Source organism: Hemitrygon akajei, chromosome 11 (assembly GCF_048418815.1).
Source record: "Hemitrygon akajei chromosome 11, sHemAka1.3, whole genome shotgun sequence".
Taxonomy (NCBI): domain Eukaryota; kingdom Metazoa; phylum Chordata; class Chondrichthyes; order Myliobatiformes; family Dasyatidae; genus Hemitrygon; species Hemitrygon akajei.
Window position 1 is genome coordinate 135256531 of NC_133134.1, and position 27632 is coordinate 135284162.

At 38.4% G+C, this 27632-nt stretch overlaps 1 protein-coding gene across 2 annotated transcripts; it reads right to left on the reverse strand.

Moving 5' to 3' along the window:
* Positions 1–24954, reverse strand: ttpal (tocopherol (alpha) transfer protein-like). 2 transcript variants are annotated; one of them, XM_073061730.1, is made up of 5 exons: positions 24858–24954; positions 19424–19901; positions 13986–14179; positions 10013–10123; positions 1–7805 (listed from the first exon to the last, which is right to left on the reverse strand). In XM_073061730.1, the coding sequence occupies exons 2-5, from the start codon at positions 19890–19892 to the stop codon at positions 7527–7529; spliced, it is 1053 nt and encodes a 350-aa protein (XP_072917831.1). In that variant the 5' UTR covers positions 19893–19901; positions 24858–24954; the 3' UTR covers positions 1–7526. The 2 variants fall into 2 exon arrangements, with proteins under 2 accessions (XP_072917831.1, XP_072917832.1); XM_073061731.1 differs by lacking the exon at positions 24858–24954 and adding an exon at positions 23899–24022.
* Between the last annotated feature and the right edge of the window lie 2678 nt (positions 24955–27632).

The following is a 27632-nucleotide window of genomic DNA, read 5'->3' on the forward strand; positions in this document are numbered from 1 at the left end:
TGAACTTACAACTGTCTGCAGCATTTCTTTTTATTACAGGAAGTTTCAAACAAATAACCTGTACATAAACATTGCATGTTGACTTCCTCTCAAATGTAAACTGAGATTTTGAAGATGCATTTTACGGACAGTTTTAACAGGTAACCTACTAATGACATGTTCTTATAGAATTCCATTTAGAAATGTTCCAAGACTTAGACCTGTTTAAAGTTATTTTGGCTGAACATGACCTAAACAATATGAATTGCATAACCCAAGAATTTCTTGGGTAACACAAAAAAGACAAACAACAATATAAAACATTCATTTATTAAAATAAGTATTTGTTCACCTTCTTTCCTTGGAGGCATTGTTGAAATTTTCCCAGAGCATAGATATATTCATTTTCCACCCTAAATAACCTAGAACAGTTGCAGATACTACAAATGGAAAGTCAAATTTTGGAACTGTACTACACACATTTTTAAATATTATTCCATATTAAAAAAACTGACAATGTTTATATTTCTAGATTGATTTAGCTATATAGCATAAGGTAATATGCTATGCTGGTATCAGTAAAATAAAAGATATTTTATACAGATGTAAAACGTAACTGTTTCACCATTGTCCCTGATTTGTGAGCCACAATAAGATAATAATAATTGTTATTAATAATAACAGTTTGGCACTTTTCAATATGATGGGCTAGTAAGTATTTATGGTATCAAAGACTTAAGAATAAACAAGTATAAATAGGAACAGGAGGAAGCCAACTGGCCTGTCCAGCCTGCTCTGCCATTCAGTAAGGCTATGGCTGATCTGGCTGAAGACTGAGCTCCACAATCCTTCCTTTACTCCATAAGCCTTAAATCCCTGACTATGCAAAATTCTATAACTGTGTCAAATACGTATTTCACAAGTAGTCTACTGCCTCTTTGGGCACTGAATTCTACAGATTCACTACTCTATGGAAAAACAGTTCCCTTTCATCTCTGACCTGAATCTACTCCCCGAATCTTGAGGCTATGTTCCTTAATTTTAGTCTCACCTACCAGTGAAACAACTTTCCTATTTGTATGTTTGTATTTTGTAAGTTTCTGTCAGATATCCTTTCATCCTTCTGGATTCCAATGACTTAATTTCTCCTTGTAAGTCTATCTTTACTCAAGTAAGGAGAACGGAACTGCACACAGCACTTCAGATACAACCTTATCAGTACTGTACACAATTGCAGCACAACTTCTCTGCTCTCAAATTCAATCCCCCTACCAACAAAAGCCATCATTTCATTTGCCTTCTTGATAACCCACTGCACCTCTGTGGTTCATGCACTAGCACTCCCAAGTTCCTCTGCGCAACAGCATACTGCAATCTTTCATCATTTAAAAATAATCTGATCTGTTTTACCTTCTAAATGGATAACTTCACAGCTACCAATGTTGTACTCCATCTGTCAGGCCTATTACCCACTCAGCTAACCTATCTAAATTTATCTGTAGATTCTTCACATCCTCTGCAGAGATTGCATTTCCACCAAATGTACTGTCACCAGCAAACTCAGATACCCTACACTTATAGTGCATATAAAAAGTCTTCACACCTTTGGAAGTTTCATGTTTTATTGTTTTACAACACAAAATCACAGTGGATTTAATTTGGAATTTTTTGACACTGATCAACAGGAAAAACCTCTTGTGTCAAAGTGAAAACTGATCTCTACAAAGTGATCTAAATTTATTACAAATATAAAACACACAATAATTGCTTGTACAAGTATTCCACACCTTCAAGTCAGTATTTAGTAGATGTACCTTTGGCAGAAATTATAACCTTGAGGCTGTGTGGATAGATCTCTAGCAGCTTTGCACATCTGGACACTGCAATTTTTACCCATTCTTCTTTACAAAACTGCTCTAGCTGTCAGATTGTATGGAGATAATGAGTGAACAGTCCTTTTCAAGTTCTGCCACAAATTCTGAACTCTGACTTGGCCACTGCAGGACATTAACGTTGTTGTTTTTAAGCCATTCTTGTGTAGCTTTGGCTTTATGCTTGGGGTTATTGTCTTGCTAGAAAACAAATCTTCTCCTAAATTGCAGTTCTTTTGCAGATTGTATCAGGTTTTCCTCTAGGATTTCCCTGTATTTTGCTGCATTTATTTTACCCTCTACCTTCATAAGCCTTCCAGAGCCTGGTGCAGCATGAAGCATCCCAGTATGATGTAGCTACCACTATGCTTCACAGTGGGGATGGTGTGTTTTTGATGATGTGCAGTGTTTGGCTTATGCCAAACATAGTGTTTAGGATGATGGCCAAGGTGCTCAATTTTGGTTTCATGAGACCATAGAACCTTCTTCCAGCTGACTTCAGAGTCTCCATATCCCTTCTGGCAAACTCTTGCCAGGATTTCATGTAAGTTTCTTTTCCCCCCCCAGTGACTTTCCCTTTGCCACTCTCCCATAAATCTGTGACTGATAAAGCACCCAGACAACAGTTGTTGTATGCAGTCTGTCCCATCTCAGCCACTGAAGCTTGTAACTCCTCCAGAGTTGTCATAGGTCTCTTGGGAGCCTCTCTCATTAGTTCCCTTCTTACAAGGTCACTCAGATTTTGAGGACAACTTGCTCTAGGCAGATTTACAGCTGTGCCATATTCTTTCTATTTCTTTATGATTAACTTAATTGTACTCCAAGGGATATTCAGTAACTTGGAAATATTCTTGTATCCATTTCCTGACTTGAATTTATCAATAACCTTTTTGCAGAGTTGCTGTGTGTTCCTTTGTCTTCATGGTGTAGTGTTTGCCAGGATACTGACTCACCAGCAGTTGGACCTTCCAGATACAGGTGTATTTTAACTACAATCAATTGAAACACTTTGACTACACACAGGCAATCTCTATTTAACTAATTATGTGACTTCTAAAAGCAATTGGCTGCAGCAGTGATGATTTGCTGTCATATTAGAGTTGAATACTAATACAATCAGTTATTTTGTGTTTTATATTTGTAATTAATTTAAATCACTTTGTAGAGATCTGTTTTCACTCTGACATGAAAATGTCTTTTTCTAACGATCAGGGTCAAAAAAGCCAAATTAAATCCACTGTGATTCAATGTTGTAAAACAATAAAACATGAAAACTTCTTTTTAAATTCTTTTTATAGGCACTGTGATCTCCTCTTCCAAATTGTTAATGTATATTGTGATCAGTTGTAGCACCAGCATCATCCTTCTTAGCACTGAATGCTAGCTTGAGAAATAACTATTCATCCCAACTCTGCCTACTAGTGGTTAACTAATCCTCTGTCCTTGCTAACACAGTAACCTAAATTCCATGCATCCTTATGGACAAGTCTTTTATATGGCACCTTATCAAATGTCTTCTGGAAATCTAAGTATAGAACAGCCACCGGTTCACCTTTACCCACTGTGCTCATTATACCTTTGAAGAACTCTAGCAAGATTATAAGACAGGACCTGTGCTTCTTGAATCCATGCTGTGTTCAGTTGCTGGAACCATTTCTATCTAGATGGCAATTTCTTATTAATGGTAACTCCAAGCATTTTCCTGACTACAGATGTAGTCTATAGTTTCCTGCCTTTTGCCTACATTCTTTATTAATGGTGTGAAATTCACTGTCTTCCAATCTGATGGGACATGTCCAGAATTCAGAGAATTTTTAGAAATGATCATACATGTCCCTGTAGCTTCTGTCAGTTCTTTCAGTAGCTTGGGATACATTCCATCAGGACCAGGGAACTTATTGACCTTTAGGCCCACTAGTTTACTCAGCACTATCTCTTTAATGATAATGATTGTATCAAGGATCTTACCTCCCATAACATCTCCCTTTGACATGCTAGACATGTCCTCCATTGGGAAAACCAATAAAAAATAGAAATTAAAAGTTTTGGCCATTTCAGCATAACCCAATAATTCACTCTTCATCTTCCACGGGACCTACATTCACTTTAGCCACCCTTTATTTTGCTTTGTGTAGTTATACAAAGTTTTACTATCTGTTTTTACATTTTGTGCTCATTTGTCTTTATAATCTATCTTCTCTTTATTGTTTGTTTAGTAGTACTTTGCTGCTTTTTGAAGTTTTCCCAATCTTCACGTTTCCCAGTGCTATTGGCGAATTTGGATGCATGGCCTTTTAGTTTGAAGACTTCCTTAGGTATCCAAGGCTTTCTCTCTCCATCCTTACCATCCTTGCTTTTAACTGGAATATACTTGTTAAGCATTGTGAAAAATCTCTTTGAAAGTCTTCCACTGTTCCTCAAGAATCCATTTTAATCCTTGTGCTCACCAAAAAACAGGTGCCTACCATACTGCAACTAGGCACTTCTCTATTCCCAATGTTATTGTGCAAAGTTCCTCACGGATGGACAAACGCATGGTTTGTCCTCTTAAATTTATGAGATGTTTGTTTGCTTTAAGTCCTCAAGTAAGGAGACTTTACCCTAATACTCCAAGGGATCTCAATTATTGTATATTTCTAACCAAATTTGATAGGGATACGGTCATGGTGTTTCTGCCAGTTAAGAGTGGTTTGCTGATTATTACAGAGGATTAAATAGTGCTCCTTTCAGCCTTACAGTAAGTTCATGATCTCCAAAGCTCCACACTTCTATGGTTTACCTAGTTTCTGGCAGCCTTCTTTAAAGGATGTTCTGCTGTTTAAAAGTTATTAAAAATAATTTGATTACATGAGCATTGAATAAAACCAATTTTACTGACAATTTGAACGTCAGTTTCTATCTTTGCTTATCTCTGAATTTATATGTAAAATTTTAAAAAATGTTTAATTATCCAATAGATACCACAGGCTAAACATGAAATTCTCCAATGCCAAATTAAGCTATAAACTGCTTACAAAGCTGCCTTCCATTTTCAAAGGATCGTCCCATATTTCACTTTGATCAAAATTAGACTATGGTAAAATTAACTGGTAAACTGATAAAGGAATTGTGAACCAAATATTGTTATTGGAACGTTCAGAAAAAACAGCAAATTTCCCGTTAGCCACTGCAAACTCCAGCTGAGTTAATGCAAACACTAACATGCAGGGCAGTGTGGTCAGGAATTTTGCCAGCAGCAGACAAAATAGTGATTCAGATTTAAGAATATTAATTTAACTTTCAAGTTGTTCCTCTTCCAAATGACATGGGTAAAACCTTCAGTAGAAATCAAGATCCTCAAAACCACAGTGAATCCTTCGGATTGTACTCTCTCTCGAGAAAAGGAATTTTGACTTTTGAGGGGGTTTACTAGTTAGAGTACCATCACATAAGTTACACTACTAAAAAAAGACATCTGCCTATTTCGAGCAATAAACAAAAATCACTGTCAGTTTTACACTTATTGAACCTTTCTGCATTCCCATCTACAAATGTTCATATCAATACGGTGCTAACCTGCTGACAAGTGCCGATGACATTGGCCAAGATATTTTCTTAAACTGACAATCAGTAATAGAAGTTAGCTCTTCACGCTAGAGGAAGGGACTAACATCGTGAACCTGTAGAATGAAGTAGGCAATGACCTTCAGGCTGATTAGCACTGTACTGCCTTACTGAAGACTTGTTCTACCCATCCCTATAATCATATTTCAAAATGGATACACTAAGAGCTGATCCTCCACATACTATACATTGAGCCATAAGTACACTAAAAAAGTCAGTAGTTACTATTATGTCTAATTACATTGTAAAAATAATTGTTAAAATAACAATTTTCAATTTTGTACACATAATCCATTTCTACGTTGATAAATACAACAGCTCTTTGAACACAATACCATAACATTGAGTAGTGACTCTCAGCAATTAAGAAACTTAAAATGTTGAGAGTTGAAACTCTCCCATCAATGGGTTTTACAATTTAACACAAAATATGAAAAAATAAATGAACCAGGGTTAGCTGAATCCCAGTCACAATACTATTGAATACTTATGCCCTTTTTCAATACATGTCTGTGAATCTGACAATATTAGTAGAAACAATAATTTTGCACTTTTCTATAATTTGCACACATTTGGTGAGCAGCAAAGGAATTACAGATGTCAATCTTTGATACTGTTTACTTTCCTTCAGCATGTTTTGCTATTTAGGCTTGGAGGGGGGGGGGGTTCATAAATGTAACAGTTTGATCCAGTTTATACTTTGTACTTTAGTACCTACAGTTCAAATGCAGTGACAAGAGCACTGCATTCTTGCTTCTTACATAATCTGTAACATTAGATACTTTAAGGGGTAAAATAAAGTTAATTATACTTCTGAAAACTGAGATAAATGAATTCTTTTGGTAAATTACTATATGATGAATTATAAAATATGGAACTTAAAAATAATGCCAATTCAATCTTAAGTTTTTGTAATTATATTGCTGAAACTATATATTACTGATGACAATGGTCACACTCCAGGCCTGCCTGAACCATCTATACAGTGCAGCCAGGTCAAGATGGAAGAGATATGGCAAACTTTACATTTTTTATTTAGTAATACTTAATCAATTTTTGAAAAATCCACAAGCTAGTATATTTTAGTCATCTATCTGGTGTGCAACTGACAGTAATGCAAATGAAAGATTAAATACTACTGGTTTTTTTCTTTTTAGTTTTATCTTGAAATGGGGTTTAAGTGTGGTAAGGCAAGGAAATGGATTTTATTCATTCATGGCATTTTGCTAATAGAAAATAGTGCCTTTGGAAATAATTTTTTGCTCTATTACAGATTGAATATAGCAACTTCTCTTTTGTTAAACTTTATATTCAATGTACTCTTCAAGTAAATGCCTATTAATAAATACAGTACTCTCTATAATAGCATTGTCCAGAGCAAAACTTTAGAATTTATAATTACTGAATGAATGCTATGGATATTAATAATTTCTTTGACTCTAACCACTTTCTTGCAACACTTACCTGTTCCTGGTTGTTGATGAAACTGGATGATGGAACCAACTGAGTGTTGTATTAATTTGTAGAGTTGTTTAATTTATGATTTGATTAAAAAAAAAATCAGACTTTAGACTTACTACAGCTCTGAGATATCTAGCTTCTAAACCCCAAAAAATCCCTATGGAGAGCATGTACTTGGTGTTCAGTGTCTGATGTTACAGAATTAGATCTGGGAAGTGGGATCAGGCAGGGTAGGTTGTGAATTTTGGTTTTTCATTATCAAAGTAAGATAAATGATGGCAAAAGATGACAAGGACTGCTGAAATTCATGAAATTCTGACAGTATAGCAGCTAAGGCTTTCTATAAAGTTGTTAATAAAAACTGGCAAAAACATTATAGAAACTGCGAAGGATTGGGTTCTTTATAATTGTTAGCTTATTATTGTCTATCAGCACCAATTTTAATGTGCTGAATTTCTGTAACCGTAATGTAGGTGAGAAACCTAAATGGTAGTCTCTCCAAAGCCCAAAATAGTTACATATTTTAAGTGATCACACAATTAATTTGTATAAACACTCCACCACCAAATATAAAGACAATCTTTCAGGGAAGGTATCAAACAATGAGTCTTGTTAATAACAGTAATACAACTGTGACCTCACTCCTCTAAAGGATTCATCACACTGTTGACCTGACTGCTCATTTGGCCCATCTGCAAACTGAGCATGTGAATTATCCGTTGGTGAATGTATCTGACCAAATTCTGCAACAAATTCTTCCTCAAATGCCAGCAATGACTCAGTCCAGGCAGTTGTGTTGAGTTTTCCCATTGTACCTCCATACTCTTGAGGAAGGATGTTCGGTGGAATATCCTTGTGAAGAGAGCTCAGGTCTGAACCATGAAGAACAAACTAAAATGGAAGGAATATACACAGATCTTTTATAAGGAATAAAAACTGCATGCTAAACAAATTTTAAATTTGGTAAGATTCATTTCTGTAACATTTGATTTTATGAAGGCAAGTCAGACAAAATAAAAACCTTCCATAGTCAATGTGAAGAGGTGAAATTATGCTTCCAAAATTAAATGATGGAATTGCCCAGATAAATGAATAATTTTCATTAGTACATCCGCTCCCTGTTCATAGTCTGTTTGTCTTATTCAAAAACTTATGGAGATGTTTCAATATGATCTTGCCAACCAAGAAATGGCTCATTGTTGTAAGTGAGAAGCAAACTTACTTCACAAATAGAACTCCCACTGAGAAATTGCATAAATGTGTTTATTCTGAGCACTTTATGCTTCCTATTTCCAGCAAGCCAAGATCAAGCCAGTGAGAGAGACATTTACCAATGAAATAATACTTGTTCCATGCTTACCCACTAACAAGTGCATGTGAAAGAATCAAAGAGTAGATCAATGTATGGATTTTGAGAATTATATCTGACCCAGGTCTTCCAAAGGGCATGCCTCTCTCCTAGCTTTCCCCAAAAATTCTATTATGCTCAAATAGTTATCCCTGCTCTTACAAAAGAGATGTACTGTGGCAGTTAATCATATTTCCTGTAGAATGCTTTAACTTCTTTTATTAACATTATATCGGTATTTCTGATTATGGAGTCTTTTAATCATGGAAAAGTTGGTAAGCCCTTCATAATTTAAAAGATAAAACATAATTTTGGGGACTGTGAATCCTCTTATTTAATTATCTTCATCTTCTCAGTTGTGGAGCCACACAGAGCATGTATATAAAACACACTGAGATAAGGGCGAGCGAGACAGACACTGTGTAATGAAAAAGTGAGATTTAATTAAGACAACAATATAGGCTCCCATATTTTGTTTGCACAAAACATTAAATCAGACAAGTTTAATTTTTTGAAATTTGAAAACACAACAGTAATATCGTCAGAATAAAGTATTTTCACACAGACTGATAACTGCCAAGGACATTGCTGAGTTAACAGAAACAAACTAGCTAATCCTGATAAACAACCTGAACTTCCAAACTCTGTAGTCAAATGTCTGAGAAGCTAACAGGACATGGAGTAGGAGAGAAAATGCTTTTGGAAGGCAGATGTCTTGGTGCTTTATGTTCCCCGGTAATTGGACAACTCAAATTAAATGCCCATGGATTCACCAGCCCAATACATAGATTATATGGATAGCCAAAGCTAGGGAGGATAATAGCTTATGAAATGAGAGGGATTGTGCATGTGCCTGAGAGTGAGAGAGAGATTGCATGTAAGAGAGAAAAAGAGCAGAATAGTGGATAAGGGGGTGTGTGAGTGGGGGAAGTAGAAATGACCAAAATGTTATCAAGCAAAGAGATGGATGCTCTCACAACCAAACTCGCCAGATGACAACTGCACTCTCTAAAGCACTAGATGATAGAAAGAATGCAGCCCATTAAAATTGTCCCTCAGTGTGTAACTCAGTGTTGGTTTTATATTTTAACCTCGCATTTGATTGAATGAAACTCACTGCTAGCTGCAATGGTATTCTCACACAAGCCCGCGATGTTAAATGTACATAACTTATTGCACATATAACATGCACAATAACATTGTACAATGACTGCCTTTTCAGCATAGTGGTGCTAAAAATCAGCACTTCACCAGCTCCAGTAATCTGGGTTCAATCCTGACCTCTGACGTATCCATTCTCTACATGACTATGCTCTCATATCCAAAAATGTGCAGGTTGGTAGGTTAATTGATCATTGTAAATTGTCCCTTGTGTGTTGATGTCTGGTAGAATTGGATGGGAGGAAGAAAGGGGAGTGCTAGTTGGAATTTGGAGAGAATGAAATAGATAAAAGTAGAATAAGTGTGTTATTGATGTCATTATAAACTTGGTGGGCCTATTTCTGTGCTGTATCTTTCTTTGATTCAATGACTAATGGGAAGCATCTTAAAAAACATATGCATAGTATTCAAATGCTCTATACCAACATACTAATGGCACATTTTACATTCTGTTAGTTTTATTGCTTAACCTTAGTTGTCATTAGCTTAATTAAATTTGCACAACATTGATGATTATTCCTGTGCTGTACTGATCAATGTTTTTTGTTTCATGTTCTAGTGAAACACAAAATTAATCCAAGATACATACCCTTTCAGTCATTTTCTCCTTCAGAAAAGGTTTTATGATGGCAAAAATACCCTTAAAGATAATGGGCTCATTGATGATATTGACAGTTTTTATTCTCATTGGAAATCCATCCTGTGAAAAGAATTAATTCATGGAATAAGCTAATATTGTACTTGTTTAAGAAAACATTACACCCTAGTAATGGACAATAGAAGCAGCAAACCTAAGCAAACATTTTCTTATACTGATTCATACATCACATTCACAGCTGGCTGTTTGACGTGAGTGCTAGATAAAAGCTGTGATATTTATAATTTCAATGATATTACATGTTCTACCAATGGACATTTGAAGGAGTGTACAGACACATTCAGTATACATTCTGACAATATATGGTTTGTTATCCACATTTCCAGATTTTTCTCATTCTTTTTCACTTTTTTTTCCACCTGCTGTGTCACATACCTCTTCATTTATAATAAATACCACTTTAGCCACTAATTTATATTCTATACTTAATGACACCAAGACATAATTGAAGAATTTTGTAGCAAGAGGAAAATTGGTTGAATTAATGGTAATTTGTGATTATGTATTGGCTAGCTTTGTAATTATTAGGTTTCATTGAGCAGCAGATACTTCGGGTCAACAGCAAAATTTCATTCAACATGGATCAAATGCAGCATTCAAAGCTAATGAAATGTGGTTTCCTTGGGAACGGTTGCTGAGTAACTACAAAGAACTTAAAAAATCCATAAATTCAAACTTATTCAATTTCTTTCTCTTTATGGTCTGCTTTTATTTTTATTGTTGAAGAGTCCTGTTAGTCAGACCTAGATCCAGAGGATATTAAGAAACATTTGGCTGCTTTGCAAGTAGTTAAGGCTGTGGCCCCTCACAATGTCTCAGCTTAATTTTTTTTTTTTTTTAAATTTGCTTGTTTTTGTGATCTGGGATAACAAGCAAGGTAAATGTTATTGCCCATCATTAACTGTCCTTAAAATAGGTATCTAGCTGAGCTATTTCAGAAGCTATTTATGAATCAACCACACAAGTTGGTCTGGAATCATAAATGGGCCTGACCACATAAGGATGGAAGATTTCCTTCCTTGGCATTAGTGAGGCCAGATAACCTTATGTAACATTCCAGCAGCTGTGTTGCTCTCAATACTAATATCTAGGTTTTTTTTAAAAAAAATTCCAGATTGATTTTAATTTCTGTCATAGTGGGATTTGAATTGTTTAAGTGTAACAATAACTATTTGGGCAGCATGGTAGTGTAGTGGATAGTATAATTTGATTACATCATCAATGACCTGGTTCAGTCCCACTGCTGTCTGTAAGGAGTGTGTACGTTCTCCACATGACCACATAGGTTTCCTCCCACATTCCAAAGACACGTGGATTAGGAGATTATTTGGTCAAATGGGTGTAATTAGGCAGCATGGGATCGTTAAACTAGAAGAGACTTGTTACCATGCTGAATCTCTATATAAGATAAATGAAAATAATAACCCTGGAAACGTTTCTTGGTATATCATGTTCAAAAATCAAGACTAATTCAACCAAATACCTCCCATTGGTCTCTCCTTCAGGATGTGCCAAGATGGCAATGTTGAAATCAACAATGCCACCAAATTATAATTACAGATCATCATGTATTCATCTGCAATCTAATTGGACTCTCGCAGAATCTCATGACAGCTATGGTCCAAACATGGACAAAGCCATTCCCAAAGGGGAGAACAGTGATTACTACACTGGGATGGCAAAGCACCAAATGACTTCAACATCAAATCACTGGGGATCAGGACAACACTCTCCAATGGCTGGTCATACCCAGCTCAAAGTAAGTTTACTGGAGACCTATTACTTCAGCTACAGGCCATCAACACAGAATCTCCTCAGGGCTGTAACATTTACCCACCATTTTATTAGCTATGTCACCAATGACCGATATTTTGTGATAAGGTCTGAGGGGAATGTTCCCTTAAAGCGTGTCAATGTTCAGTTTCACTTGCAACTCCTGACATAATAAAGTGGCAACTAATATTCACATTGTATAAAGGCCAATAAATCACTACCGGTCTACCACCAGCATGTGGGAGCCTATCAGCATTTCCATTAACATTCAATGGCACAACTGTTGCTGATTCCACATTGAGGGCCTGGGGTCAACCCCAATCTTAAATGGGTAAAAACAGTGAATGCAAGAATTTAGAGCCTAGATTATCTGTGACAAGTGACTAACCTCCTAACTCATTATCAGAATCAGGTTTAATATTACCGGCATATGTTGTGAAATTTGTTGCTTTGCAGCAGTAGTACAATACAATATGTAGTAATGAAAACTATAAAGTGCAGTAAGTAGTAAATATTTTTTAAAAACGCAGTGCAAAAAGAGAGGGGAAAAATTACTGAAGAAGCGTTCATGGATTCATTGTCCATTCAGAAATTTGATGGTGCAGGGGAAGAAGCTGTTTCTGAATCTAAAAGTACAATGCAGGAGTGTGATTAAAAAAAAAGAACTTAGTTACAAAAATGGTGAAACAACCCAAGTTAGTTGGTATTCCATCTTAAACAGCAACTCCCTCCTCTACTGATAGACCAAAGCTAAAGAGTAACACATCTACAAAATGCATTTTAGCAGCAACTCAACTATAATTTTAACAGCAGCTCGTGAATCTTTACCATCCAGAGGACAAGGCCAACAGTTGCATAGGAATGCCACCATGTGCACATTCCATTGCAAGTCAGTTTCTGATTTGAAAATGCATTTCTTCATCATCTCTGGTGCAAACACTGACAGTCTCTACCCAACTGAACTGAGGGAATACCTTCATTACATAGACTCTGGAGATTCAAGAGAATGGTTTGCATAATCTAAGATTAAAGGATGGATTTAAATATTGGTCTTGCCAGTAATGCCTGGACCCAGTAGACAAATTTAAAAACATCAAATCATATTACAGGATCCATGTTCAATACTCTATTTGAAAAGGGGTGAAAATAAGCTGCAACAGCTATACACAAAATGCTGGAGGAACTCAGCAGGCGAGGAGCATCTGTGAAAAAAGGAGTCAATGTTTTTGGCCAAAACATTGACTGTACTTTTTTCCATAGATGCTGCCTGGCCTTCTGAATTCCTCCAGCATTTTGTGTTGCTTGGATTTTTTTCTCTTGTTTGCAGCAGCTCTATATACCTCTGTATTGACCTCATTTAAAGTATTGATAATAGTTCCAATCAGTATACAACAGCAAAGTCGTCTTCTAACAAATCTTCAGTTCTTATGCCCAGACAAATTGCATTGATTGATGTGAAATAAATAGATTGAAATCAAACACAAATGATTATGTGCCATGGAGAATACTGCCATACTTTCTATCTATTTAAGTTCAAAATTGTGACAGTTGATTTGTGAAGGCCCTCTCCACCTCATTTCCCTACATGTACTAACGCCAAGTGATTTAATGTCCTGGGATGGAAGAAAAGGGAATTGCTTTCCGTTACTGTAGAAAATTTCAGTAAGGATTAACATAAGAATGAAGTTTAGATTATGAATACACAGAAAGTTTATATTAGCACAAAGGTAACTCAGGATTTTTATTCAAAGTAGTATGACAAAATTGAATCTGAATAAATTATCAAAAGCAATTTGACTGCAATTAAATATTCCAGTCACAGAATCACAGAGACTTACAGAGTGGAAATAGTCCTTGGGAATCTTATTAAACTTTGCATTAATTTGAAAGACTTGGTCTCTGATTTTAAAGAAATAGGTAGGAACTTTTAATACAAAATAAGTTCAAGACCTTGATTACCTCCGAATAGAATGATGGTTAATACTATGGTTAATGAATGTCTCAAGGACTACATTTTTATATGCCACAATCATAAGGAAAGAGAAATTCTATGGATGCAATGCATTAGGAACTCAGTTAGCTTTGCCTAATGCTGGAAAAATATCATACCCCTGAAAAGATCTATGTTTACCTGAAGAATTCCAATGACCTTTTTGGCCATGAATGGACCAAGTTGTGCAGCCTGAGACAATGTAACTCCACTGTAGTCAGCAAGAATGACAATTCCATTCACTTGATTCTCTTCTGCCTGAACAAGCTTCTCTAACGTTATATAAATGGCACGAATGTTTTCTGTGATGGGATAATCAGAAATTTTCCACCTTCCTGGAATATCAGAACACAGGTTTTTAGTGATATAAATTATCACATTAACACAGTTTCCCATATACACTAGGTGTTCTGCTGGTGCTGGAACTCTTGAGCAACATGCACAAAATGCTGGAGGAGTTCAGCAAGTTAGGCAGCATCTACGGAGGAGAGTAAACAGTCATGCTGCTGGTGGAGACTCTTCATCAGGGCTGGAAAAAATCAAGCCAAGCCAAGTCAAGTGAAGTTTATTGTTAAGTAACTACATACATGTATATAGAAACGAGACGACGTTTCTCTGAACCAGGGTGTAAAGCACACGTAACACGATAACTTATGAAAGCAAGGACAGATGAATCACACATATATAACAAACTTGTGTATAACATTAAACTTTGTAAGGTATGGAAGATTAACCAGTGACACTTCGAATACGATGCAGCCAAGAGTCCCAAGCCTAATGGCCTGGGGGAAGAAACTGTTTCTCATCCTGACTGTTTTTGCTTTTATGCATTGTGGTCTCCTGCCTGAAAAGAAGGGGGAAGAATCCAGAATAGGAAGGTGGGTGAAGTGGAAGGAGTACAGGCTGGCAGGTTATAGATGAAACTACTTGAGGGGAAAGGTGAACGAGTGAGGAAGGGGGGGGAAGTAGTAAGAAGCTGGGAAGTGTTCAGTGAAAGAGGTAAGAGGCTGAAGAAGAAATCTAATAGGAGAGGAGAGTGGACCATGGGAGAAAGGGAAGGAGGAGGAGCACCAGAGGGAGGTGACGTGCAGGTGACGAGAAGGGGTGAAAGAGGAACCAGAATGGGAATTGTAAAACAAAAGGGGAGGGGTAAGAAATGACCAGAAGTTGATGCTTACGCCATTGGATCGGAGGCTACTTAAACAGAAAATGAGGTATTGCTCCTCCAACCCGAGTATGGCCTCATTGTGGCAGTAGAGGAGACAATGGACAGACATGTCAGAAAGGGAATGGGAAGTTGAATTGAAATGGGTGGCCATCAGGAAAGCCCACCTTTTGAAGCGTTTGGAGCAAAAGTGTTCGATGAAACAGCTCTCCATTCTACACTGGGTCTCACCAATGCAGAAGAGGCTGCACCGGAAGTAAAGGATACAATAAATGGCCCTGACAGAGTCGCAGGTGAAGTGTTGGCTCTGCTGGAAGGACAGTTTGGAGCCCTGAATAATGGCGAGGGAGACAATGTAGGAGCGGGCTTAGCACTTGCCATGCTTGCAGGGTTAAGTGCCAGGAGGGAGATCAGTGGGAGGGGCTGAGTGGATAAGGAAGTTACAGAGAGAGCAATCCCCGTGGGAGGTGAGGGAAGAGAGAAATTTGCTTAGTGGTAAGAACCCATTGCAGGTGGCAAAAATTATTGAGAATGATGTGATGGATATGGAGATTTGTGGGGTGGTAGTAAGGACAAGGTGAACCCTATCCCTGTTATGGTGACAGGAGATGGAGTGAGGGCAGGTGATAATTTTCATTTCATTAACGCATTTAAATGGAGGAAGTGCAAGTCAGAGCAGCATTGATAGTGGTGGAAGGGAAACCATGTTCTTTGAAAAAGGAGGAGTCCTCAGATACTCGAGAATAGAAACTTCATCATGAAAACAGATGCCATGGAGTTAGGGGAACTTAGAAAAGGGAATTGCATTTTTAAGTTCAAGTCTACTGTCATCTGGCTGTACATGCTGTATAGACAACCAAAAGGAACAGTGTTCCTCTGGACCCACATAACATATGTCACACACAGCACATAAACCAAAATGTTATACTCTCAATAAGTTAATGAAATATAATTCAAAAGGTATGTAGTAAAGAGCAACACAAGTAAATGTAAATGGTAGAGAAAACAGCTCGCTGTCCCAGTGACAAGACCTTGCTGATGGCAGGATATTCATTCGTCTCACAGCTCGAGGGAAGAAGCTGTTACCCAGTCTGGCAGATCTAGTCCTGATTTTTATAAGTGACAGGGTGGGAAGGGGCACGATAAATGCAAGAGTCAGTAGGTTTGTTAAATACATTAGTAGATTGCCTGTCTCCAAAGAGGGAGATGGAGAGATCACAAAAGGGGAGAGAGGTGTCAGATGGGTCAAGTAAATTTGAAGGCAGAGTGGAAGTTGGAGGCAAACTTGATGAAACTGACAACCTATAGTTTCTAAGCACATAATTTCAGAAACAAGTCCATAAATAATTTTTCTGTTGTTCATGTGAAAAAATAAAATGGGGAAAATACCTTCCAAATCTGGAATTACTAGCTATGAGATGAATTGCAATTAGTGCATTCATATTTGTAATAATACTTCATGTAATAAGAAAATCAGGTATAGAGATGTTTTTTGAGACCAAATCTTTTGCTGTTCACTGGACACCTAAAAGCAGAAAATCTGGCCAAATTATCAGCTGTTAAAATGTGTTATAGAATATCTGAGAAGATCTTAAGATATATAGTGTGAAATATGTGTAGCCAATCTAGAATATAGACAAATAAACTTTATTTTTTCACACTAAGGTGATTTGTGCATAAATACCCAAAAGCCCGGTAGACCAAACAGCATGACAGATGGTAAAAAAGCAAAGGTAGCGTGCAGTCAGATTGTCAGGAAGGGAAAGCAGATGATAGGACAAAATTGCAGCCAGCAGGGTGAGTATCAGTGTATTAGGGACACAGAATCAAAAAGAGTAGCAAACACAGTACTGTACTCAAAGTGTTATATCCCAATGCACGGAGTGCAAGTAGTAAGCTGGATGACCTTGTTGTACTATTGTCAGGTATGATGTTGTGGCCATCACTGAATCATGGCTGAAGAATAGGTGTAGTTGGGTGCTGAATAACCAAGGTTACACATTTTATCGCAGGGATAGGAAGGCAGGCAGAGGAGGTGGCATGGCTCTGCTGGTAAAGAATAGCATTAAATTGGTAGAAAGATGTGACAAAGAATCAGAAGATGTTGAATCCTCGTGGGTCGAGTTAGGAAATTGAAAGGGTAAAAGCAGTTATATACCAGCCTCTCGACAGTAGCTGAGATGTAGACCATAGATTACAACGGGAAATAGAAAAGGTGTGTCAAAAGAGCAATGTTATAATTGTCATGGGAGATTTTAGCATGCAGGTCCATTGGGAAAAGGGTGGTAATGGATCTCAAATGAGTGCGTTTGTTGAATGCCTACCATATGGATTTTTAGAGCAGTTTGTTGTTGAGCCTACTCGGGGATCAGCTATCAGCTTTTTAAAAAATATATATATATTATATCAGCTAATCATGGTAAAATTCTCCTCTGGTTAAACTTCTGGTTCTAAATGGAGAGTAAACAGAAAAGTTAATTTTAGTGAATTGTCTCTAGATTGGGACTCTAAAATTGCAAATACTTAAGTGCTGTTTTGAACAAAGATATAAGGATAATTAAGATAAATGTAGATCTGGCAATTTAAACTCATCAGTGGAGAAAAACTGAAAAGAGTGATTAGAGTCAGAATTAGAAGTCATTTACATTGTGATTTAATTAGAGAGAATCTGCATGAATCTGTTAAAAACTAATTCTGTCTTATTAATTTGGTACAGGTTTTGACAATGTAGTAGAGAAGATTGCTGAGGGAAATGTGGTTGATCTAATATATACAGACTCTCAAAAGGTTTTAGATAGGATGCCATATACTTAGCTTGTCACGACAATTGAAAAGCACAGAAACAAAAGGTGGGTTTTGAGGGTTGGTTTGGCAACATGATAGAAAATTGGATACATGACATAAACAGTGGACATTTCTCCAGGCATATAAAAATCCCTACAAATCTGACAAGTAGATTTCTAATTTCACTTACAACCATTTTGTAAGTTCACATATTTAATATATTTTGATTTGCAAGCACTTTCTGAAATTAACAGCATTGACCAAGTCCTTTGAAATTCTGAAAAAAATTTGAGGAAATACTGAAGAAAATAATCAACTCTTAAAGTGTATTAGAGAATGCCTAAGAAAACCACCTGGGGTAAAGGGTACAACATCCAGGGTAAAGACACTTTTTTTTTCTTTAAGGCCATTGGCATGGAGCATAATGGATATTTTTTTTTAGACTGAAGGAAAATGTACTTCAGTGAATCTAAGATCACTACTTTGCTTAACATATACTAACTCCTTAAATTTGGGCACACAGTGCAATTTATAAGCCTGTTAAAGACACAAAATATGGAGACAGTGAACTGAAAGGAGGATAATGATAGACTAAGGACATACAGATAAGCTGGTGGAATGGAAGTTAAATGAGAGATTAATTTTAATACAGAGAAATGTGGAAATCACATTTTGCTAGAAAGAACAAGAGGCGATATGGACTAGAGTGCAGAGTTATTAAAGCATACAAGAATGGGAATATCTTGGAGAACATTTTACAGAATTTGTTGACAACTAGGAGGCAGAGAGAAAAAGTAGTATTAAAAAACCCATACAGAATTATTGGCTTTATGCAAAGGGTTTAAAGTAGAAGGGCAAAGAACCACCATTAACCTTTATAACAGTGGTATAGTTACAAAGTTTATTATGACTAGTTCTGGGTGTCACACTTTAGATATAACAATGTTGGAGAGGGTCCAAAAGAGATTTCAAGGATCTTTAGCTATTGTTCTGCTTGAAGGAAATTAAGTTGTAAAAGAATATAGCTAAAGTAGTTCAAATCATGAAGGATAAACAGATAGAGAACCATCGGTTCCATTCATGGACCCTTCATGAACCACAGAATATAACATGAATGTGTTTGAAAGAAGAATCAAAAGTAATATGAGGGAAAGGAAATATTTTATGGAATGAGGGAGTGGTTAGGGTCTGGATCCACAGTTTGAAATGGAACTGATACATATGTAGACAGAACCAGAAGAATTTTGCTAGGCCAGGTGGCCTTCTTCAGTCTTGTAACAATTGTAGGATTCTGATTTACCGGTCTGCTGCTAAACATTTTCATCAATGAATGTTGGCTAAGATATCCACTGATCTGCAATTAACAATCTTATGTTTTTAATTATGAAAAAAAGGTTTCTTCAGTTTGCAGAAATGTCGCTAAGGTGCTCCTCTGTTTCAGCACAAAGATTCTCCCTTTATATCTATGACTAGAATCCTGCTACCCTTTCTAGTTTGGAAAGATTTATACAATCTTGCCAGTGTACATCTTAGATTTCTACTCAAATTTAAAATTATGATGAAGATGTTTGCAATTTAACATTGAAACCTCCCTCACATTTTTCAAAAGTTCTCAGTTTTGCTAACTTACCTGGTCGAATTACCAAAATACGCCGTCCAAGTGGATCAGGGTAAGGCAGGACAGTAAGAAATCCAGAATCCAACACATGCTTTATTGCAGATGGCCTCAAGTTGGCAAACACTTCAGGCCATGTCCTTTGGTTTGCATGGTAATTCAATAGAAGCTTCAATGCCCTGTCATAATCAAACTTGCGTGCTCTGAGAAACCGTAGTAAGAAGGCATCATCCAAACGGGTATTTAGGCTTGGAGCTTCCTTCAAAATCATATCTCTCAGGGCTTGTGCATCACGAAGTCTCCATTCCGGTTTCTCTTGAAGCTCTTCTTGTGCCTTGGCAATCAACTGTGGACTCAATGTGCACACATATGCCTGTGGTTTGGCAGAGGCTTGTAATTGAAGGTCTGTTGGCAATGAAGTGGCATCCCCGTTGTAGGAGGCATTCTCTTCTGCTTTTGCTAACTTATTAGAGTCTGCCTCCATTATAAAATGCTAAAAGGAAAGAAACAAGTCAAAAGAGTTGTTTTCACATTACTTAGCATACTGTATTTCAACACATTGCAATTAGTGATAAAGGTGGTCTCCCTCCTGCTAATAAGTGGAAAAATTACACCATCAAATTATTTATAGGAACTCTAGAACTGATGTTCACAGGTACATATTCAAACCTTGCATCATGCTTTCCTATGCTTCCTAAATAGCTGCAGAGGGCTCAGATACTCCAATACTTTGTCTAAGGTCTTTGCTTCTCCTTTTTATTAGCATTAACAGATAAGCTTACAAAATCGCCTGAGAAAAAGCTGTTCTAATATTTATTTCAATGTTCTGAAAATGGAAGGTTAGTTCCAATCGACTAACGTTGTGGGTGTTTTAGTATTGCTTTGCTAAAGCAATTAAGTAAATCTGTCTGGATTTTCATATTACTGTTCGCATGGCCAGTTTTAAAAACAATAGTTCCAAACATTAATTGCAACAACTGCCTAGACATTGCATGAGAATATAGTTATTCTATTTCAGATAATTATCACCTTTTATAATGTATGATAGTTTTTCTAAGGGATAAGTAGGCTTAGTTAGATTAGTCCCCTACCCCAGAAGGAATCTCTTTTAATCCCCATTGGCATCAGCTATAACCAGCAATCTCCATGTTGTTTCAAGTCTGACCTTGATGTAAATCCAGTATGATGTCATCAAGCAGGCCAAACAACCAAACACTGAGGAATTCTGGCAGCCAGCATACCAAGAAACGAGCAAGTTTTCTAGCAGAAAGTTAGATAAAGACCTGAATGCAAAAAATGTGTTTTAAAAAATCCAAACTAATTTAACAAAAGAAACAATATGAAATTTCTATCACAAAATCAAGAATTTCCAAATATAGAAGAGTTTCTGAGGCAAAAAAGGGTTTGGGGGTTTTTACAAAGTCATTTTGATCTGGTATGTCACTTGCATTCCAATCAACACCACAAAACTTTTCAAAGTGGTTTTAAAATGGTAACAGTAGAAATAAAAGTTTAGTTATCATCAGTTCATGACAAAATTATTTCCATCTGAAAGGATGAAGATATTTGGATTAAAAAACACAAAATGCTGGCAGAACTCAGCAGGCCAGACAACATCTATGGGAGGAGGTAATAATGACGTTTCGGGCCAAAACCCTTCATCAGGAGTGAATCTTCTGTGTTTGCTAGCAGTCATTTCTTATGTTTCTTGTTTCACTTTTTATTTCCTCTTTGAATATTTCATGACCAGCTTAAATTCCACTAGAGTTATGTGTTTCATTAACCTCATGTTACCTTGTGAAGCACTGATTACTGGCAGACCCACAGGTTTATGCTCCCTCACTGCAGCTTCATGCCAGGGTTGCTTCCCTCTAAACTCACCTGATCATCTGTGAAGCCAAATACCATGATCATGCTCAGGGGTAGATTGAATGATTAAGAAGGATTATGGGATACTTGCCTTAATTAGCCAGGGCAAAAATAAAATTAAGAATCGGAAGATCAACACAGCATTTCTTAGACCACAAATGGAGCTCTATATGTAGTCCTGAAAAGACTACATGCAAGATCATGTCTGGAATATTTTCAGTTATGAGGAGAGATCAATAGATTGGGTTATTTTCCATTAAGTGGTTAAAAACAAGAGGAGAAACTTGATGGAGGTGCACACATTAATGAGCTTGTGATTTTTCCCCCTTTAGCAGTCTATAACTGGAGAGCACGAGTTTCAAAATCAGGTGCAGAAGTTGCAGAAGCATTTTAGGGAAGACTTTTTCATCTTGTGCAGCAGAAATTTAGTGGTGGGTTGGCAAGTTTGCAGATGACACAAAGGTTGGTGGTGTTGTAGATAGTGTAGAGGATTGTTGAAGATTGCAGAAAGACATTGGTAGGATGCAGAAATGGGCTGAGAAGTGGCAGATGGAGTTCAACCCGGAGAAGTCTGAGGTGGTATACATTGGAAGTACAAACTTCAAGACAGAGTACAAAGTAAATGGCAGGATACTTGGGAGTGTGGAGGAGCAGAGGGATCTAGGGATACACGTCCACAGATCCCTGAAAGTTGCCTCACAGGTAGATAGGGTAGTTACAAAGCCTATGGGGTGTTAGCTTTCATAATTCGAGGGATGCAGTTTAAGAGTCGCAAGGTAATGATGCAGCTCTATAAAACTCCGGTTAGGCCACACTTGGAGTCCTGTGTCCAGTTCTGGTCACCTCACTGTAGGAAGGATGTGGAAGCATTGGAAAGGGTACAGAGGAGATTTACCAGGATGCTGCCTGGTTTAGAGAGTATGCATTATGATCAGAGATTAAGGGAGCTAGGGCTTTACTCTTTGGAGAGAAGGAGGATGAGAGGAGACATGATAGAGGTATACAAGATATTAAGAGGAATAGATAGAGTGGACAGCCAGTGCCTCTTCTCCAGGGCACCACTGCTCAATACAAGAGGACATGGCTTTAAGGTACGGGGAGGGAAGTTCAAGGGGGATATTAGAGGAAGGTTTTTTACTCAGAGAGTGGTTGGTGCGTGGAATGCACTGCCTGAGTCTGTGGTGGAGGCAGATACACTAGTGAAATTTAAGAGACTACTAGACAGGTATATGGAGGAATTTAAGGTGGGGGGTTATATGGGAGGCAGGGTTTAAGGGTCAGCACAACATTGTGGGCCAAAGGGCATGTACTGTGCTGTACTATTCTAAGTTCTATGAAATTTGGAAGACACTGCCTATCGGTGGTGGTGGAGGCAAGTACTCTCACAAGATTAAATATTTATAAAGAATTAGCAAAGAAAGTACCAGGCCAAATACTGGAAGATGGTATCAGTATAGATAAGTCTAATGGCCAGAAAATGGATGAAGTGGTGGAAGGGTTGCTTCCATGCTGTTTGATGGCATTAAGTGGAGGCCTGAATGGAGCATAAACGCTAGCATTGGCTATTCAGGCCCAATGACCGGTTTTTCCAGTGATGTATAGCTTACGCAGAGCATTTTGAAACCTTCATTAATGTTTCTAGTCAAACATCTTCCATTAGAACTGAGAAAAATCATTAATCAAATAAATCAGAATACAAGAGACTGCAGTTGCTGGACTGTGGAACATGAGCTCAGGGGGTCGAGTAGCATCAGTGAGGTGAAAGGAACTGACGATGGTTCAGGTTGAACCCTGCATCAGGACTGGATTATTAATCAGTCAGTTGAAATGTCTCAACCCAAAATGTCAGCTCTCCGTTTCCCTCCAATGATTTGACCCAAAGAGTTTGTCCAGCAGTTTATGTTTCTTTTTCTCCAGATTCCAGTATCTCCAGTCTCTGGTGTCTCCAAACCATAAATCAAACATGATTTAAGTAGCAGTGAAGGGGTAGGAATGGAGATAACTGAGAGAGGATGAAGACAAGAGAGACTGACTAACACAGTGAATAAAGATGGCACTGCCCAACAGAAGGTGAAAAAGGCTGGTTAACTGCAGAAGTTCAGTCTGGAGGAAAGAGGACACAGTAACACAGTGAGCACAGATTGTCGTTTGATTCCTGCCACGGTCTGCAAGGGTTTCGTATATTCTCCCTGAGACTGTGTGGGTTCCTCCCACATTCCAAAGACACATGGTTCGGATGAGGATGGGTAAATTGTAGACGTGCTATGTTGGTGCCAGAGGTGTAGTGACACTTGTGGGCTGCCCCCAGCACAACCCTTGCTGATTTGATTTGACAAAAATGACGCATTTCGCCTTATGTTTTGATGTACATGTGACAAATAAAGCTAATCTTTAGGGGTGAATGAAAGCAAAGGAACTGAGAAAGCAAAAGAACTGAGTGTTGGAACTGAGATACAAGACTTTGGGGGAAAATAAGTCACCGTAGATGCTGCAAATCTTAAACAAGTTCACTGGAATACAATAGGAGAGGTACATGTGGAAAAATTACAAGAGCCAACCTTTCAACTCAGTTGTGTTACAAAATGGGCTGATTAAATGAACAACTTGAGAAAACCACGTACTCTAGCTGTAACAGAATTGAAAGTTCATCAACTTGATTTTCTTTCTTCAAAGATACTGAGTCTTTTGCAGCATTATCTGCCATTGTCTGTTCTTTGCTTTCATGTTTTTCAAGGTTCTTCCTTGTTACCAATGGCTCCCTGACCTCAAAGTGACTTGACATTTTCCCAGAGATCTGCCACACCTTAGTGATCTTGCCCTCCACAGGCACCCTATTTCCTTTCCGTGGTTTGCGAGCATGGAGTGACCTACCACCACTCTCCTGACCATTTTGTTTATGCTCACGCCTCCTAGTTTCTACAAAATCTTCTGTTCCTTCGGTTCTCGGAAGCCTGCTGTCCAAATTTTGCGATTCCCCTCCCCCGTGGAATTTACCGTTTAGACAACACGTTCTATGAGACTTCCACAGAAATGAAAACTTAATTGGTGCGGATTTTCACCTTCCTAAGGATAGGAAGAACAATGAAACAGAACAAAACCACCGTTCTACAGTGTGGCGAGACCAAGCAAACGTGCAAATGGCAGTACGTTTTGGTTAAACACCCGTTGAGTTTGTTAAAGGCCTCCGAAATTCCCTGTAGCTCCGACTGGCTATCGGAATGATCATGCGACATTGTTAGGGGAAGGGCGTACCAATAAGGCAGTTTGTGACATACACTTTGCCCGATAAGGGTAAGCTAGTTAATAAATGCACAGGATACGGTCATTGGGCCACAACCGGGAAGTATTTGCGTTTCTCGACATATTACATTTGTGGCGTGGCAGAGCAGGAAGCGAAAATATTACATGGTTCCAGTACTATCATTCAGCCCTGGCGTCTGATCCTGGGTGGGAAAAGGTAGATTTGTAATGGAACAACGAAACAAAGGTGACTTGCGTCCCTGGGAGAGCCGGCCTGCATATACAGGGCCCGGGGAAGGGCGAGTGGTTACATCAGGTGAAGTGGACGCGCATCACTAACCTGGTCGGGGTGAGGGTGACAGACTCCACAAACAGCGGGGAGAGGAAGACTGACAGACGGGAGAGAGGTGCTACGCTGCACTGCTTCGCCTTCAGCCGCAACTCTGCGGACAGCGGCGCCCCCAGCAGCTCATTCAGAGCAGCGCAGACCGGGGCAGGGGCCGCGCAACAACCGCGCGGGTGACTCGGCGTCAAACCAAATAATGAAGCATGAGGACGTAAAGCCAGGCCGTCACTTACTGTCTTTTTGAAATCAAGGCTGAGATTTCACTGGGGGGGGGGGGGGGGGAAAGCAGAGCAGTTTGCCAGCCTATTTAAAAACAGAAAACTGTTCATTTTAACATAAAAATGCATCTTGAGGTAGAGCAACAAGTGAACTGGATAGGCGGATATGCTTCACAGATTAAAGGGTGTCATGATCTTTAAATTGATGAAAAGTTTTGACGGGATAAGAATCTAGAAGATATTTTCACATTTAGAAATTTGTGGTGAATGGGAGAAGAGGAGGAGACAAGGAGACACTGTGTTGCATACACACCTGGACAAACTAGTTAGGGTAAATTGCTAAATTCTGATCTTTACAATTCACTCAATAACGAAAGCACAATGCCATTAAAAGGTGGGAGTAGGAGGCAGCCTGCTAATCTGATCTTCATCTTCACTATCTTGCCTGTTTCCCGCAATTCCTCGCATCCTTGTATACCGCTAATAAAAATCTATTTCAGCCTTCAGTGTGCTTGACAATTCACTCTCCTCAGCAAGCTCATAGGAAAAAGGAATCCTACATATTCAAAGCACTCTAAAGAAAAAAATTCTTTCATAATTGGGTCTCCCTATATAATGAAACTGATTTGTAATTCTGGGTCACCCCGAAAGGAAACACCTTCTCAGTGTCCACATCATCAAACCCTCTCAGCGCAAAGAGTTTCACATATATAGGACCAAACAGGTGTGATAGTGGAAACGTGCATGGAGTTGGAGGGGCTAGTGGAGGTACTTAATGAATATTTTGCTTCAGTATTCACCAGGGAAAAAGACTTTGACAATTGTGGGGATGACTTACAGCAGACTGAAACACTTGAGCATATAGACATTAAGAAAGAGGATGTACTGCAGCTTTTAAAACCATTAAGTCAGATAAGTCGCTAGGACCAGATGAGATATACCCTAGGTACTATTGGAAGTGAGGGAGGAGATTGCTGTGCCATTTGCAATGATCTTTGCATCATCAATGGGGACAGGAGAAGTATTGGAGGGTTGTGAATGTTGTTCCCTTGTTCAAGAAAGGGAGTAGGGATAACCCAGGAAATCATAGACCAGTGAGTCTGACTTCAGTGATGGGCAAATTGTTGAAGATCTGGAGAGGCAGGATTTATGAGCATTTGGAGAAACATAATCTGATTAGGGATAGTTGGCATGGCTTTGTCAAGGGCAGGTTGTGCCTTATGAGCCTGATTGAATTCTTTGAGAACTTAACAAAACATATTGATGAGGGTAGAGCAGTGGATGTAGTGTATATGGATTTCAGTAAGACATTTGATAAGGTTCCCCATGCAAGGCTCCTTCAGAAAGTAAGGAGGCGTGGGACCCAAGGAGACCTTGTTTTGTGGATCCAGAAGACAAAGGGTGATTGTTAATAGTTCGTATTCTGCATGGAGGTCAGTGAGTAGTGGTGTTCTGCAGGGATCTGTTTTGGGACCCCTCTCTGTGATTTTTATAATTGACCTGGATGAGGAAGTGGAGGGATGGGTTAGTACGTTTGCTGATGACACAAAGGTTGGGGGTGTTGTGGATAGTCTGGAGGGTTGTCAGAGGTTACAGCGGGACATCAATAGGATGCAGAACTGGGCTGAGAAGTGGCAGATGGACTTCAACCCAGATAAGTGTGTAGTGGTTCATTTTGGAAGGTCAAATTTGAAGACAATATAATATTAATGGTAAGACTCTTAACAGTGTGGAGGATCTGGGAGATCTTGGGGTCCATGTCCATAGGACACTCAAAGCTGCTGCACAGATTTAGAGTATTGTTAGGAAGGTGTATGGTGTGTTGGCATTCATTAACCATGGGACTGAGTTCAAGAGCTGAGGGGTAATGTTACAGCTATATAGGACCTTGCTCAGACCCCACTTGGAGCATGGTGTTTAATTCTCACTACAGGAAAGATGTGGATACTATAGAGAGAGTGCAGAGGAGATTTACAAGGATGTTGCCTGGATTGGAGTGTGTACCTTATAAGAATAGGTTGAGTGAACTTGGCATTTTCTCCTTGGAGTGGCGGAGGATGAGAGATGACCTGATGGAGTTATATAAGATGGTGAGGGGCATTGACCATGTGGATAGTCAGAAGCTTTTTCCCAGGACTGAAATGGCTAATGTGTGGGGACATAGTTTTAAGGTGCTTGGAAATAGGTACCAAGGGGATGTCAGGGTAAGTTTTTCACAGAGAGTGGTGGTGGTGGTGGTGGAAGTGGATACAACAGGATTTCTTAAGAGCCTCTTAGATAGGCACGTGGAGCTTAGAAGAGAGGGCTATGCGCTAGGGAAATTCTAGGCAGTTTTTAGAGTAGGTTACATGGTCAGCACAACATTGTGGGACGAAGGGCCTGTAATGTGCTGTAGATTTCTGTGTTCTATATACGGATATACAAATCCCTCGGTCGTCTCTCTCCATTTAAACAATATTTTACTTTTCTACTTTTCCCACCGAAGTGGATAACTTCACATATCAAAGTCAAAGTACATTTATTATCAAAGTATGTTTGCAGTATACAACCC

Coding starts and splice junctions, on each gene's coding strand:
- ttpal (XM_073061730.1), bottom strand. CDS start 19,892: ATGGAGGCAGACTCTAATAAGTTAGCAAAAGCAGAAGAGAATGCCTCC. Junction 14,180..19,423: donor TATTTTGGTAATTCGACCAG/GTAAGTTAGCAA, acceptor CTGATATTCCAG/GAAGGTGGAAAATTTCTGAT. Junction 7,806..10,012: donor AGGAGAAAATGACTGAAAGG/GTATGTATCTTG, acceptor CTTCCATTTTAG/TTTGTTCTTCATGGTTCAGA.